The sequence below is a fragment of the Hemitrygon akajei genome, chromosome 3 (assembly GCF_048418815.1).
Source record: "Hemitrygon akajei chromosome 3, sHemAka1.3, whole genome shotgun sequence".
Lineage (NCBI taxonomy): Eukaryota > Metazoa > Chordata > Chondrichthyes > Myliobatiformes > Dasyatidae > Hemitrygon > Hemitrygon akajei.
The window spans coordinates 1569693-1587053 of record NC_133126.1 but is presented as its reverse complement, the minus strand read 5'-3'; the positions used below and the strand labels follow the sequence as shown (position 1 = coordinate 1587053).

General features: G+C 44.3%; 1 protein-coding gene across 4 annotated transcripts in view; it reads left to right on the top strand.

Annotated features, from left to right (window-relative positions):
* flvcr2a (FLVCR choline and putative heme transporter 2a) overlaps window positions 1–17361 on the top strand; it is a 230772-nt gene that overhangs the window by 56886 nt on the left and 156525 nt on the right. For all 4 annotated transcript variants that reach the window (XM_073039134.1, XM_073039132.1, XM_073039131.1 and 1 more), the window contains exon 3: window positions 3008–3148. In XM_073039134.1, the coding sequence (XP_072895235.1) occupies window positions 3008–3148 (141 nt within the window). The remainder of the gene's footprint in view (window positions 1–3007; window positions 3149–17361) is intronic.

The window sequence follows — 17361 nt, the reverse complement described above, 5'->3', positions numbered from 1 at the left end:
AAGGTCTCCTGTGAGTGGCTATTTTCCTGTGAGGGAAGTAAGCCTGGTGTGGATTTCTGCGGTGAAGATGAGATTGTGCTGTCGAACCTGTTGAAGAAGTTGTTCAGCTGGTTCGCTTTCTCCACATCTCCACTTATGTTTGCCCCCCGCTTTGCACCGCATCCGGTGATGATCTTCATCCCATCCCACACCTCCTTCATGCTTTTTTTCTGCAGCTTTTGTTCTAGCTTCCTCCTATACTGCTCCTTTGCCCCCCTTATCTGTACTCTGAGTTCCTTCTGAACTCTTTTAAGCTCCAACCGATCACCATCTTTAAAGGCCCTCTTCTTCTGGTTTAGGAGGCCTTTGATGTTACTAGTGATCCAGGGCTTATTATTGGGATAGCAGCGAACAGTTCTAACAGGGACAACGGCATCCACACAAAAGTTAATATAGTCCGTTGTGCATTCAGTGACCTCCTCAACGCCCCCACAGAGCCCCCCTTGCAGTACATCCCAGTTAGTAGTACCGAAGCAGTCTCTCAGGGCCTGTTCAGCTTCAGGAGTCCACTTCCTAAAAGAGCGTGTGTACAGTTCATAGAGCGCCTCCTTAGCATTAGCGCACCGAATACAAGGACATCGAATATAAGGACAGAGGTGAATTCCCGTGGCAAATAAAATGGTCTGCATCTAACAGCCACAAACTCCACTTAGCGATGAGCAGTATCTGGAAACCAGCACAGAGTTCTTACACCATTCAGTGTTGATGCAAGCACACAAACAACCACCGCAAGTCTTACCGCAGAGCTGCGTCCCTGTCTGCGCGTAACAAGGCGAACCCGTCCAGCTGAATGGCGGCATCCAAAATTCCATTAGTGAGCCATGTTTCTATAAAAACATACGCACAGCAGACTCTGTACTCCCGCCGAGAATTTCATTGGAGTCGGATGTAGTCCAATTTATTGTCCAGGGAGCGGACATTGGAGAGCAGAATGGACGGGAGAGCTTCATCTTCAGCACTATCAATCTAATTCCCATCCCCCTGCCAAATTAGTTTAAACCCACCCAAACAACTCTAGCCAATTTGCCCACAAGGATATTGTACCTCCTCAGGTTCATGTGTAGCCTGTGCCTTTTATACAGGTTGTACCTTGCCCTGAAGAGATCCCAATGACCCATAAATTTGAACCCCTGCCCCCTGCAGCAGTTCCTTAGTCACATGTTCACCTGCCAGATCATTTCATTTTTACCCTCACTGGCACATGGCACAGGCAGCAATGCAGAGATTACCATAAGACATAATATAGAAGCAGAATTGGGTCATTTGGCCCATTCAATCGTGGCTGATCCTTTTTTCTTACTGCCCTGGAGGTCTTGTTTCTCAGCTTTTTACCTAGCTCCCCAAAATCTCTTTTCAGGATCTCCTCACCTTGTCAACCTATGTCATTAGCCCCAATCTGTACCAAGACTTTTGGCTGCTCACCCTCACCCTTGAGCATGTCATGGACCCAATCCAAGACATACCTGATCTTGGCACTAGGGAGGCAACATACCATCTGGTTGTCTCTGTTCCTCTGACCAAGGAATCTCCTATTAACACTGCTGTCTTCTTCACCTCTCTGCTCTTCTGAGCCACAGCACCAGACTCAGTGCCAGAGTCCTGGTGACTGTGGCTCCCCCCGGTAGGTCATTCCCTTAATAGAATCTAAAGTTATATATTTATTATTGAGGGGAATGGTTACAGGGCTCTCTGCACTAGCTGTGCATTTCCCCTCTTTCTCCTGATGTCACCCAGTTACCTGTCTCTTGCAACCTAGTAGTGACTACCTCCCTGTAGCTCCTGTCTATCACCATCACATTCTCTCATATGAGCCAAAGGTCATCAAGCTACAGCTCCAGTTCCTTAATACGTTCTCTCAGAAGTTGTCACTCAGTGCACCTTGTGCAGATACGTTTATTTGGGAGACCTCCAGTCTCCCAGGCTTCCCACATCCACACAAAGTACAAAACACTGCCCCAGAGCAATTCTCACTAACCTACTATGCTCTAACAAGTAAGTACAGAGAGAGAGTAACTTGCAAGACGATATACATCACTGAAACCTGATCTCACCCAAACTTAATGAGCCAAAGCCACTCTAGAGACTGGCACATTCAAAATGGGTGCTCCACTTGCACTTGAATTATTCTTATTGGCCCTTTCTAATGAACCCCTCTTGCTGATTGGTTGCTTCTCAAATCAGAAAAACTGCTGCAAAATTCTGCCTTCAGAATCTTCATCGCTGCCCTGATTTTAAAAAAAGTAGCTCTTTTTATGTACCCTAGGTGTGAATGGTCCAACTCAAATTCAATGCATCTGTACCTGGGCTTGATGCTGCTTTCTTTGTGAGGGCAACTACCATCATCTGAAACTGGGTTTGATGCTGGCTTCCTTGTGAGGTTAACTATATTCATATGAAACTAGGCAGAAATGTGTGCAATTCTCGATGTATATTTGGAGATGTAAGGTAAACTTCAGATGCTGGAATCTGGAGCAAATAAAACTTCTGGAGGAATTCTTTTGGTTAGCCCACATCTGTGAGGGAGAGGAGGAATTGTTGGTATTGTAAATTGAGACTCTGCACCAGGACTAAGAGTGAAGAGGGTAGGTAGCTGATATAGAGGAGAGAGGAGGGGTAACCTTGCCTCCATCCTCCCCTCTCATACCCAGTTTCAATGGCCTTTATTTTCTTCTCTGTTTCCCCCTATCACTTACCTCCTTCTACCTCTGTTCTACCCCACCCTCTCCTCCACCTGGCTCCAGCCCGTTATCTTTCACCTCTCCTTGTTCTTCTGTCACCTATTGGCTCCTGTCTGTCATCTTCTCTAAATTGGCTCTGTTCCCTCTCCACTCAGTCCTGATACAGGGTCTCAACCAAAACTGTTCACCATTCCTTCCCCACCTACATTTCTAACAGCAGTTTTTTTTTGTTTTTGTTATGTAAAGGGTTAAGTGTATTGCCCACTTCTAATTTAATTCCTTTATTTCAGTGTTTCAGGAGAAGCCGGATATTCCACCAAGCCAAGCACAAGCAGCTATCCATGCCAGCCCTCCACAGGACTACTCTTACATCCAATCTATTCTGCAGATGGTCAAAAACTTGCCATTTTTCCTCCTCATTGTAACCTATGGTAAGCTTCTGCTTTGTAAATTTATTGCTTTTCCCACACAGCATCACAGTTACATTGGATTAATGTTAGTCCCCTTAAATATGGTTGATTTTAGAACACAAGTGATTCATACATCCAATTTATAGCCCAGTTCTAGCAATGTTGTTCAATAAAGGTTACTGTTACAACACCTGTTAGCTACATGCAACTTTATAGAAAATAATTGACATGCAAAATAGGGAATTGTACATTTTTGACTTTGTAAGCTTTCTACATGGTTCCATAATACTTTTTTTTATTTCTTTGCAAGCTTTCCATTCACACATACTTTTATCACACCCAGCACAACACCATAAAATCAAGGAGATTTACAACAAAAGGCTGGACCATAAGTTATAGGAGCAGAATTAAGCTATTTGGCCCATCTAGTCTGCTCCACTATTTTATCATGGCTGATTGCATTTTCCTCTCCGCCCCAATCTCCTGCCTTCTCCTCATATCCCTTCATGTCCTGACCAATCAAGAATCAGAACCAGGTTTATTATCACCCGCATGTGACATGAAATTTGTTAACTTAGCAGCAGCAGTTCAATGCAGTACATAATATAGCAGAGAGATAAATAATAATAATAAAATAAAATAAACATAAGTAATTGATTTACTTGTTTATGTATATTGAATAGATTTTTTTTAATGTGCAAAAACAGAAATACTGTACTGTATTTTTTTTTTAAATGAGGTAGTATCCAAAGCTTCAATGTCCATTTAGGAATATGATGGCAGAGGGGAAGAAGCTGTTGGTGAATTGCTGAGTGTGTGCCTTCAGGCTTCTGTACCTCCTATCTGATGGCAGCAGTGAGAAAAGGGCATGCCCTGGGTGCTAGAGGTCCTTAATAATGGACACTGCCTTTCTGAGACACTGCTCCCTAAAGATGCCCTGGGTACTTTGTAAGCTAGTGCCCAAGATGGAGCTGACTAGATTTACAACCTTCTGCAGCTTCTTTCGGTCCTGTGCAGTAGCCCCTCCATACCAGACAGTGATGCAGCCTGTCAGAATGCTCTCCATGGTACAACTATAGAAGTTTTTGAGTGTATTTGTTGACATGACAAATCTCTTCAAACTCCTAATGATGTCTTGCCTTCTTTATGACTACATCAGTATGTTGGGACCAGGTTAGATGCTCAGAGATCTTGACGCCCAGGAACTTGAAGCTTCTCACTCTCTCCAATTCTGATCCCTCTGAGGATTGGTCTTTGTCTTACCCTTCCTGAAGTCCTCAATCAGCTCTTTCGTCTTACTGACGTTGAGTGCCAGGTTGTTGCTGCGGCACCACTCCACTAGTTGGCATATCTCACTCCTGTACACCCTCTCATCACCACCTGAGATTCTACCAACAATGGGTGTATTGTCAGCAAATTTATAGATGGTATTTGAGCTATGCCTAGCCACACAGTCATGTGTATACAGAGAGTAGAGCAGTGGGCTAAGCCCTAAGGTGCGCCAGTGTTGATATCAGCAAGGAGGATATGTTAATAGACAATAGGTGCAGGAGTAGGCCATTTGGCCCTTTGAGCCAGCACCGCCATTTAATGTGATCACGCCTGATCATCCACAATCAGTACCCTGTTCCTGCCTTCTCCCCATATCCCTTGACTCCTCTATCTTTAAGAGCTCTATCTAACTCTTTCTTGAAAGCATCCAAAGAATTGGCCTCCACTGCCTTCTGAGGCAGAGCATTCCATAGATCCACAACTCTCAGGGTGAAAATGTTTTCCCTGAACTCCGTTCTAAATGGCCTACCCCTTATTCTTAAACTGTAGCCTCTGGTTCTGGACTACCCCAACATCGGGAACATGTTTCCTGCATGTCCAATCCCTTAATAATCTTATATGTTTCAATCAGATCCCCTCTTATCCTTCTAAATTCCAGTGTATACAAGCCCAGTCGCTCCAATCGTTCGACATATGACAGTCCCGCCATTCTGGGAATTAACCTTGTGAACCTACGCTGCACTCCCTCAATAGCAAGAATGTCCTTCCTCAAATTTGGAGACCAAAACTGAACACAATACTCCAGGTGTGGTCTCACCAGGGCCCTGCACAATTGCAGAAGGACCTCTTTGCAACTATACTCAACTCCCCTTGTTATGAAGGCCAACATGCCATTAGCTTTCTTCACTGCCTGCTGTACCTGCATGCTTACTTTCAGTGACTGTTATCACCAATCCGTACAGATTGTGATCTTCCAGTTAGGAAGTCTTGGATCCAATTACAGAGGGAGGTACAGAGGCCAGGTTCTGCAACTTCTCAATCAGGATTGTGGGAATGATAGTATTAAATGCTGAGCTACAGCCGATGAACAGCAACCTGACATAGGTGTTTGTGTTATCTAGATGGTCTAAAGCCGTGTGAAGAGCCATTGAGATTGCATCTGCCGTTGACCTATTGTGGTGATAGGCAAACTGCAGTGGGTCCAGGTTCTTGCTGAGGCAGGAGTTCAGTCTGGTCATAACCAACCTCTCAAAGCATTTCATCACCTTCGATGTCAGTGCTACCAGGCGATAATCATTAAGGCAGCCCACATTATTCTTCTTTGGCACTGGTATAGTTCTTGCCTTTTTGAAGCATGTGGGAACTTCTGCCAATAGCAGTGAGAGGTTGAAAATGTCCTTGAATACTCCCACTAGGTGGTTGGCACAGGTTTTCAGAGTCTTACCAGGTCCTCCATTGGGACTTTCTGCCTTCCGAGGGTTCATTCTCTTTAAAGACAGTCTAACATCGGCGTCTGAGACGGAGATCACAGGGTCATCAGGTGCAGCAGGGATCTTCACAGTCATAGTTGTGTTCTCCCTTTCAAAGTGTGAATAGAAGGTGTTTTCCTATCAACATCTACCTTAAATATACATAAAGACTATCTGTATTCTTGGATATTAAGCCCTCAGCTATAGTCTTTCAGCCATGATTCCGTCATGCCTACAACATTATACCTGCCAATCTGTAACTGTGGTAAATGTTCATCTGCTTTATTCCGTATACTGTGCACTTTCAAATTTGACAAGGTTCCACACGGTAGGCTTATTCAGAAAGTCAGAAGGCATGGGATCCAGGGAAGTTTGGCCAGGTGGATTCAGAATTGGCTTGCCTGCAGAAGGCAGAGGGTCATGGTGGAGGGAGTACATTCAGATTGGAGGGTTGTGACTAGTGGTGTCCCACAAGGATCTGTTCTGGGACCTCTACTTTTTGTGATTTTTATTAATGACCTGGATGTGGGGGTAGAAGGGTGGGTTGGCAAGTTTGCAGACGACACGAAGGTTGGTGGTGTTGTAGGTAGTGTAAAGGATTGTCAAAGATTGCAGAGAGACATTGATAGAATGCAGAAGTGGGCTGAGAAGTGGCAGATGGTACACTTTGGAAGGACAAACTCCAAGACAGAGTATAAAGTAAATGGCAGGGTACTCGGTAGTGTGGAGGAGCAGAGGTACATGTCCACAGATCCCTGAAAGTTGCCTCACAGGTAGATAGGGTAGTTAAGAAAGCTTATGGGGTGTTAGCTTTCATAAGTCGAGGGATAGAGTTTAAGAGACGCGATGTAATGATGCAACTCTATAAAACTCTAGTTAGGCCACACTTGGAGTACTGTGTCCAGTTCTGGTCGCCTCACTATAGGAAGGATGTGGAAGCATTGGAAAGGGTACAGAGGAGATTTATCAGGATGCTGCCTGGTTTAGAGAGTATGGATTATGATCAGAGATTAAGGGAGCTAGGGCTTTACTCGTTGGAGAGAAGGAAGATGAGAGGAGACATGATAGAGGTGTACAAGATATTAAGAGGAATAGTGGATATTAGTTTTATTAATGACCTGGATGTGGGGGTAGAAGGGTGGGTTGGCAAGTTTGCAGACGACACGAAGGTTGGTGGTGTTGTAGATAGTGTAAAGGATTGTCAAAGATTGCAGAGAGACATTGATAGAATGCAGAAGTGGGCTGAGAATATAAAACTTAATAGGATATTAAGAGTGGACAGCCAGTGCCTCTTCCCCAGGGCACCACTGCTCAGTACAAGAGGACATGGCTTTAAGGTAAGGGGAGGGAAGTTCAAGGGGATTTTTCACTCAGAGAGTGGTTGGTTCATGGAATGCACTACCTGAGTCAGTGGTGGAGGCAGATACACTAGTGAAGTTTAAGAGACTACTAGACAGGTATATGGAGGAATTTAAGGTGGGGGGTTATATGGGAGGCCGGGTTTGAGGGTCGGCACAACATTGTGGGCCGAAGGGCCTGTAATGTGCTGTACTATTCTATGTTCTATGTAGATACAGCACTTTCGGTCTTGGTTTCACCCTTTTCAATTTTGTCTGCCTTTTATATTGCAACTGATTCTGTTGACTGCAATTTTGCCCCATCAACAGCCTTTCCTCACTACGTATTATCTCTATTTGTAAACCAGATACTTCATTTTCAGCACTATTACCTGCCCTTCCTACGATACTTTTTGCATTGAAATATATGCAGCTTTGGACACTAGTGGCACCATTCTCAACCTTTTGATTCCTAACTTTGTCTGAGGTCTTACCAAGATCTTCCTCCACAACCTCTCCTCTAACTGTTCTGGCACTCTGGTGGTTCCCATCACCCTGCAACTCTAGTTTAATCTTCCACTAGGATATTCAGGTTCAGGTGCAAACCGTCACTTCTGTACAGGTCCCATCTTCCCTGGAAGAGAGACAAGTGATCCAAAAATCTTACGCCCTCCCTGCTACACCATCTCTTAGTCACATATTAAACTATATGTATGATCTTCCTAGTTCTAGCCTCATTAACATGTGGCACGGGTAGCAATCCTGAGATCACAACCCTGGAGGTCCTGCCCTTTAACTTAGCACTGAACTCCCTGAATTCCCTTTGCTGAACCTAGTCACTCATCCTACCATGTCATTGGTACCTAATGGACAACGACTTATGGCTGTTCACTTTTTCACTTAAGAGTGCTGAAGACTCAATCTGCGATATATCTGACTCTGGCATCCGGGAGGCAACATAGCACCCGGGAATCTCATTTTCGCCCACAGAATCTCCTGTCCGTTCCCCTATCACCAAGTTTGCTTCTTCTTCCCCCTTCCCATCTGAGTCACAAAGGCAGACTCAGTACCAGGGACCCGAACACTGTGACTTCCCTCTGTTAAGTTCCCGTCCCGCATTATCCAAACCTGTTGTTGAGGAGTATGGCCACAGATGTACTCTGCATTGGCTCCTTAACACCTTTCCCCTTCGTGACTGTCGCCCAGTTTCCTGTTTCCTGCACTTTGGGTGTAACTACCTCCCAATATGTCCGATCTATCACCCCTTCAGCCGCTCAAATGATCCAGAGTTAATCCATTTCCAGCTCCATCTCCTTAAGGTGGTTTGTTAGAAGCTGCAGCTGGATGCATTTCTCATAGCTGTAGTGGTCAGGGATACTGGAGGTCTCTCTGCCTTCAAATATCCTATTAGAGGAGCATTGCACAATCCTGCCTGTCATCTCTACCTAGCTGAGTAGATATAAAGAAGGAAAATAAGCTTGAGCTTTGCTTTCTCTGACTGAAGACTGTCTTCGCTGAAGTCTCGAAGAGCTAATGCCTCAATATCACCACTATGTCCATCAGACAATGGTTGCTGAGCTTGCCCTGCCTTCCTTTAATTTGCTTTTACTAATTAATCCCAAACACCAATTGGTCAAAGCTCTGTTATACTGCAATGAACCACTCCTGCCTTTCATCCTCAGGCGCTAGACCTGATTGAAGTCCCCTTCTCTCCAAAATGTTATTTAGGACCCAACACACCCTCCTACCTTCCAAAGAAAATCTCTCTACCTCTCCTTGTCACTATAAATTTACCAGACTTGGGTGTATCATTTAGAAATCTCTGCACTCCTCTCTTATTCTTATTGTCTAAACAGTAAGCTCAAAGATGCAGAGAAATCAGTGTCCCTATGCATGATTCACAAAAGGCTGGTATGCATGTCTGCACGAAATGAAGAAAATTAACACAACATAATGGCACATTGCCAGGCAAGGGAATTACGTTTTAGTTATAATATAGGGCATTCGTAAGACTGCACCTGGATTCAGTATTAGTCTCCTTCTTTAAGGAAGGATGTTAATGGATTGGAATGTGCTCAAAGAAGGTTTACTAGGCTAACAGGAGGACTCAATATGAGCAAATGTTGAACAGGTTGGGCTTGAACCAGTTGGAGTTAAGAGTGAGAGGGGATTTGATTGAAATGTATAACAAATGTATAAAATATTGCTGCTTAAAACTGATGGAAACAGTGCCAATTGCGGATGAACTCCTTGCCAGATTCCACACAGTAAATGTGGCTGCAGGTCGGGGATAGAAGTGCGATTAAGGAAACAGGGTTTTAAACTCCCTTATACCAGTCATCTTGCTGGCAAACGGCAGTGTCTGGTGAATAAAATTGATGATTTCAGAGCTAGGGTGCTGAATCAGAGGGACATTAGACCATGTGTGTTCTTTGTTTCACGGAAGCCTGGTTAACCCCTTTTGTACCAGATGCAGCAATTCAGATCAACGAGATTACCATACACCGTCAGCATAGATCTGTAGAGTGTCAAAAGCAGAGGTGGAGGGGTATGCCTCATGATCAACTCTTCTTGATGCATGAATATATCAGTGTTGTCCCAATTCTGCTCACTAGACCTGGGATATCTCACAGTTAAATGCTGTCCATTTTACTTACCACGGGAGATTTCCATGAACATTTTGGTAACAGTATACATTCCACCTCAGGCCAATGTCAATCAGGCTTTAGATAATCTGAGTAATGGGATTAATTTGCACAAAACAGCACACCCTGACGCCTTCTGTCAATACCTCCTTTTGAACTCTGTCCTTTTGTGTGTTCTCCCCCTAGCTGTGGTTTTGTATTGCCATGTGCTCCTGTCCCCGCTCCTGCTCTACTCCGGCCCCTGTATTACTGAGTACTCCGTCCCTCATCTGTTTCTCATTATTACCTGTATTGCTGCCACCTGTGTTTCATTGTGCTTCACCTATCATCTGCCTCTGTTTATTTCTCATGTATTTTAGTCTTGTGTTTTCAGCTGTTTGTTGCCAGATTTTGCCAGTGAATTTTTCTGAGCCTTTCCAGCATTTGTATCTGTACTCAGTCTGTCTGAATATCGACTCTGCCTGTTTCATGATTCTGGTTTTTGGATTTCTCTGGATGTTTTGATCTCTGCCTGAACTTAGACACCAACTTCGTTTGCACCTTGGGATTTGTTATTCAACCAATATCACAGTGTGCATAGTAATGGGTCTCCAATTGGATCCCTGCTCCAGTGTCCTGACAGCCGTCAACACTGTTTTTGAGGGATTTTAACCAGGCCAGTCTGGAAAAATCACAAAGCATTTACCATCAACAGATCACTTGCAATTCCAGAGGAAACAACACACTGGACCATTGCTACTCCTCCATCAAGAATGCCTGCTGTGCTGTTCCACACCCTCACTTTGGGAAGTCTGATCACCTGGCTGTACTTCTACTCCCTGAGTGCAGGCAGAGGCAGTACCAGTAGAGAATATCAAGAAGGTATGGACAAGAGAGGCAGAGGAGCACTTACAGGACTGTTTCGAGTTGGTGGACTGCACAGTATTTAGGGGTACTTCGAGTCCAAATTGTCACTGACTTTACTAAAACATCTGTGGATGCGTGTGCCTAGTAGAACATACCGTACATACCAGAATTAAAAGCTGTGGATGAATCAGGAGAGTCAAAAGTTTGCTAGATCTGTGACATTCAAGTTTCGTGATTCAGGACTATACAAGAAGGCTGGGTGTGACTCGAGGAAATGGACAATTTTATTTGAAGTTAGAGGCGGAATCAGATGCATGTCAGCTCTGGCAGGGTTTGCAGGTCATTACTTCCCAAGAAACAAAACCTAATATCATGAATGGTAGTGATGCTTTACTCCCAGATGAGCTCAATGTGTTTTTTTTTATGCACGATTTGTAACGCAGAATAAACCTACAGCTATGTGGATACCTGCAGTATCCAGTGACCCTGTCATCTGCCTTGGCAGCCAACAACAGAACGTCTTTCAAGTGGGTGAACCCCTGCAAGGCAACAAGCCCAAATGGTGTATCTGGTATAGCTCTGAAAACCTGTGCCAACCAGCTGGCAGGTGTGTTCAAAGACTCATTTCTACAGTTGAAAGTTCCCACCTGCTTCAAAAGGACAAGAAGAGCAGGGTGAACTGCCTTAATGACCGTCATTCAGTAGCACCCACAGTTACAGAGATGAAGTACTTTGGGAGGTTGTTTATGGCTAGAATAAATCCTGCCTAAGCAAGGACCTGGATCCATAGGGCCTACAGTGGTTATGATCTCAGTGGCTCTTCATGAGATTATGTACATCTGGACAGCACTTGTCAGGCTGCTGTTCATTGTCTACAGCTCAGTGTTTAACACAATCGTTCCTACAGTTCTGATCAAAAATCTCCGGAACCTGGGCCTCTGTACCTTCCCCTGCAACTAGATGCATACTTCTTACAGACAGTGACTGGAATTGAACCTCTATTACTGGTGCTGTAAAAACACCTCCCCCTGTAGGTCTTCACATCCATACACTTTAGGATGAAAATCTGTAATTCTGAATCTATCTGAAGATAATCTCTCAGTAGTTACTGCTTTTTACTTCATTCATCTAACCGTAGATAGGAAACTTCCTAACAATAGCTTCATATGTTGAAGGAATTTAGGTATTCTGCATCAGTCTTCACTATGGAAGACACTAGCTGTACACCAGAAATTTGAGATGCAGGAGAGCAGAAGTGAGCACTGTTTCTATACTAAAGGAGAAGGTCCTTGGGAAAATGCAAGGTCTGAAGGTAGGTAAGTCACTTGGACTATACACCACGGTTCTGAGAGGTAGTTGAAGAGATTGTGGAGGCATTAGAAATGGAAGCATAAATTGGAAACAGATATTCTCAGGGAAACATACAGAAGAAATATGGCAAATGTTCAGGGGCTGGTGGCGTAGTGGCATCAGTGCTGGACTTAGGAGCGAAGGCTCCCAAGTTTGAATCCAGCCAGCTCCCTTGCACGCTTTCCATCCATACTGGTTTGAGCGTCAAGCTAGCAAATCGGCCTCGTAAAAAAAACAAGAGAGCCTGCTAACCCGATGACTCCACATGGAGTTAAGGGCTTTCTTCTTCTTTTAAATACACCGTATGCCATCTTAACCACAGAGTCAACCTGCGCAGCTGCTTTTCTAACTTGTCTGTTCCTATCTCTCTCCAATGCTATTGTAAAGGAGATAGAATTATGATCACTATCTCCAAAATGCTGTCCTTCTGAGATATCTGACACCTGACCAGGTTCATTTCCCAATACCAAATCAAGTACAGTCTTCTCCTCTTATAGGCTTAGCTACATATTGTGTCAAGAAACCTTCCTGAACACACCTAACAAACTCCACACCATCTGAACCCCTTGCTCTAGGGAGATGCCAGTTGATACTTGGGAAATTAAAATCTCCCACCACAGCAACTCTGTTATTATTACACCTTTCCAGGATCTGTTTCCCTATCTGCTTCTCGATATCCCTGTTACTATTGGGCGGCCTATAAAAAAAACTCCCAGCAGAGTTATTGACCCCTTCCTGTTCCTAACCTCCACCCACAGAGACTCCGTAGACAATCCCTCCATAGCATCCACCTTTTCTGCAGCCGTCACACTATCTCTGATCAACAGTGCCATGTCCCCACCACTTTTGCCTCCCTCCCTGTCCTTTCTGAAATATCTAAAACCAGGCACTTGAAGTAACCATACCTGTCCCTGAGCTATCCAAGTCTCTGTAATGGCCACCACATCATATCTCCAAGTACTGATCCACGCTCTAAGCTCATCTGCTTTGTTCACAATACTCCTTGCGTTAAAATAAACACATCTCAAACTGCCAGTCTGAGCGCATCCCTTCTCTTATCACCTCCCTCACACACTGTCTCCAAGCTTTCTCTATTTGTGAGCCAACCGCCTCTTCCCCAGTCTTGTCAGTTCAGTTCCTACCCCCCCCCCCCCCACCCAACAATTCTAGTTTAAACTCTCCTCAGTAGCCTTAGCAAACCCTCCACCAGGATATTGGTCCCCCTGGGAATCAAGTGCAACCTATCCTTTTTGTACAGGTCAGACCTTCCCCAGAAGACCTCCCAGTGATCCAGAAATCTGAATCCCTGCCCCCTGCTCCAATCCCTCAGCCATGCATTTATCCTCCACCTCATCCTATTCCTATTCTCACTGTCGCGTGGCACAGGCAGTAATCCTGAGATTACTACCTCTGCATTCCTGCTTCTCAACTTCCTTCCTAACTCCCTGTAGTCTTTTTTCAGGACCTCTTCCCTTTTCCTCCCTATGTCATTGGTACCAATATGTACCATTATCTCTGGCTGTTCTCCCCCACACTGCAGGGTATCTTGGACGCAATCTGAAACTTCCCGGACCTTGTCACCTGGGAGGCAAACTACCATCTGAGTTTCTTTCCTGCATCCACAGAATCGCCTGTCTGACCCCCTAACTATAGAGTCCCCTATCACTACTGCCTTCCTCGTCCCTTCCCTACCCTTCTGAGCCACAGGGCCAGACTCTGTGCCAGAGGCATAGCCACTGTTGTTTCCCCCAGGTAGGCTGTTCCCCTCAACAGTACTCAAAAAGATGTACTTATTGTTCAGGGGGACAGCCACAGGTGTACTGTCTAGTATCTGACTCTTCCCCTTCCCTCTCCTGACTGTTACCCACTTGTCTGTCTCCCATGGCCCTGGTGTGACCACCTGCCTATAGCTCCTCGCTATCGCCTGCTCGCTCTCCCTGACCAGGCGAAGGTCATCGAGCTGCATCTCCAGTTCTCTAACTTGGTCCCTTAGGAGCTGTAGCTCGACACACCTGGTGCAGATATGGCCGTCTGGGAGGCTGGGAGATTCCAGGAGTTCCCACATCTGACACTGAGCACAGAGCACCGGTCTCACACATATACTTCCTTTTCGCAATTAACACAGGTAAACCTACCTCGCCTCGTCCCGTGACTGCCTAAGCCCATTGAGCCAAAGCCCTATCACTCTGCTGCATCTCACTCCGCTGCCTGCTGGATATGGCGGTCTTCTTTTTAAACTTTTCCTGCTCTACTGGCTGATGTCACGCGCCTGCGCAGTCTTGCCTCGTTACCCCGAGTAGTAAAGTGTTTTTGCTCCAGAAATCCTTAGCCGTTCCACTGGCAGCCTCCTTGTTTCGAATTTTTAAAAAAATGTAAGTACTGGATGTCCTTACCTCATCTGCCATATGTGTGACCCCAGACTCACAGAAATGCCCTCTAAAATGGCCTGGCAAGTCACTTCTTTCAAAGGACAGTTAGGGATGTGCAGGAAATTCTGTTCTTGTGATTCCTGACAGATATTTAACTCTTGTGTTTTGTTGCACATGGTGTACTCTCACCAAGCTCCTGTTCTTGAATCACTACATTGCCAGTGCACTCCATGGTGCTCTTCCAGAAATCTCCCTATAAATATGTTTCTGACACAAACCAGTTTAAACTGGTCAAGCAGCTGGGTCTCTCATATCAAATTTACACCTGGCCAGTGATCTGCTTACAGCTGACTGATGGAAGAAGCCATCTGACTGCAAGGCTTTCCCATGTAAGCAAGTTACATCATCCTATGCAGCACAAAGTGGTTTCAATATTGCTATCTCATGTACCTTCTGCAATGACTAAAACCTGTCTTCCCAATGTTTTAATTTCCTACCTTTTGTTTTCTAATTGATTCTTGGACATATTTATCCCATGTATCAATTGGTCAATCACTTCATCCACTTCACTAACCAGATCGCAAACAAGTTGCCAGTCTTGCTGTTAAAAGTAGTGATTGTTGCAACCACATGTTTGCCACAGGTTTTCAGAAGTCATTTAATGCAGCTCAATAACCTTTGCCTGCACTGCTCTTCCGATTCTTCACAATCATCAGCTGTAATAAAGCCTGTAGCAAATAATTACCACAGTGTCCAAGGCACGGGTTCAAATTGCACGAAGGCAGCTGTGGAACTTAAATTCGGGTAATAGGACAATTGAACAGTTTCCTCCCTTCTGCAAAAAGATGCACCTTGACCTCACATTCTACTTTGCTACGAAGTTGCACTTTAATGTCTGTCTGCACTGCATTTTCTCTGTCGCTATTGCACTTAATTCCGACTTCTGTTACTGTTTTACCTTATTATACCTCAATGCACTGAATAATGAATTGCTCTGTATGAACACTATGCAAGACAAACTTTTGACTTTTTCGTGGTACATGTGATGATAATAAACCAATTCCAATACCATAGGGTTATCAGACTGCCTTCATGGAAGGAAATCTGCTGTTCTGGTAAATCTGGACCCTTAACTCCACCGTATATCTGTAGAAATTTGTCAGGGTCTTGGATGACATACCAGATCTCCGCAAGCTATTCTCACTGTTACAATCAGGTAGGAGGTACAGAAGCCTGAAGGTACACACTCAGCGATTCAGGGACAGCTTCATCCCCTCTGCCATCCAATTCCTAAATGGACTTTGAATCTTTGGACACTACCTCGCTTTTTAAAAAATGTACAGACGTTACAATTATAGACGTTAAACTAACTGGCCTATAGTTACCTATCTTTTGCCTACATCCTTTTTTGAACAATGGCATGACATTCACCATCTTCCAATCCAGAGAATTTTGGTAAATTATCACCAAAGTCTCTGCTATAGCCTCTGGCATTTCTTTCTGTACCCTGGGATGCATTCCATCAGGTCCAGGGGACTTATCTACCTTCGGGCCCACAAGTTTGCTAAGCATTACCGCTTTAGTGATAGCTATTGTATCAAGGTCCTCACCTCCCATCACATCCATGGATATACATGGTAAATGGTAGGGCATTGAAGAATGTAGTAGAACAGAGTGATCTAGAAGTAATGGGTGCATAGTTCCCTGAAGGTGGAATCTCATGTGGATAGGGTGGTGAAGAAAGCTTTTGGTATGTTGGACTTTATAAATCAGAGCATTGAGTATAGGAGTTGGGATGTAATGTTAAAATTGTACAAGGCATTGGTAAGGCCGAATTTGGAGTATTGTATACAGTTCTGGTCACCGAATTATAGGAAAGTTGTCAACAAAATAGAGAGAGTACAGAGAAGATTTACTAGAATGTTAGCTGGGTTTCAGCACCTAAGTTACAGGGAAAGATTGAACAAGTTAGGTCTTTATTCTTTGGAGCATAGAAGGTTGAGGGGGGACTTGATGGAGGTATTTAAAATTATGAGGGGGTAGATAGAGTTGACGTGGATAGGCTTTTTCCATTGAGAGTAGGGGAGATTCAAACGAGGACATGAGTTGAGAGTTATGGGGCAAAAGTTTAAGGGTAATATGAGGGGGAATTTCTTTACTCAGACAGTGGTAGCTGTGTGGAATGAGCTTCCAGTAGAAGTGGTAGAGGCAGGTTCGGTATTGTCATTTAAAGCAAAATTGGATAGGTATATGGACAGGAAAAGAATGGAGGGTTATGGGCTGAGTGCAGGTCAGTGGGACTAGGTGAGAGTAAGTGTTCGGCACAGACTAGAAGGGCCGAGATGGCCTGTTTCCGTGCTGTAATTGTTATATGGTTATATCCATAACATCTCTCTTTGGCATGTTAGACAAGTCAGACATATCCTCCACTGTGAAGACTGACACAAAATAGTCATTCAAAGCCTCTGCCATTTCCTGATTGTCTAATTTCAATCCCTCTTCCTTGTCCTCCAAGGGACCTATGTTCACTTTAGCACCCTTTTCCACTTTATATAATTATAAAAACTTTTACTATCTATTTTATGTTTTGTGCTAGTTTATTTTTATAATCTATCTTCCCTTTCTTTATTGCTTGCTTTGTGGTTTTCAGTCTTCCAGTTTCCCATTACTCTTGGTGACTTTCAACGCTCTAGCTTTTAGTTCGATGCTTTCTTTTATTTCCTTAGTTATCCAAGGCTGGCTTTCCCCACCCTTTCTGTTCTTGCTTTTAACTGGAATATAGTTTTGTTGAACACTGTGAAATACGTCTTTGAAAGACTTCCACTGTTTACAACTGTCCCACCATGTAACCATGTGTTCCCAGTCTACACAAGCCAAATCCTCCCTCATCCCATTGTAGTATCCATTGTTTAAGCATAATACACTGGTTTTAGATCGAACTATTGC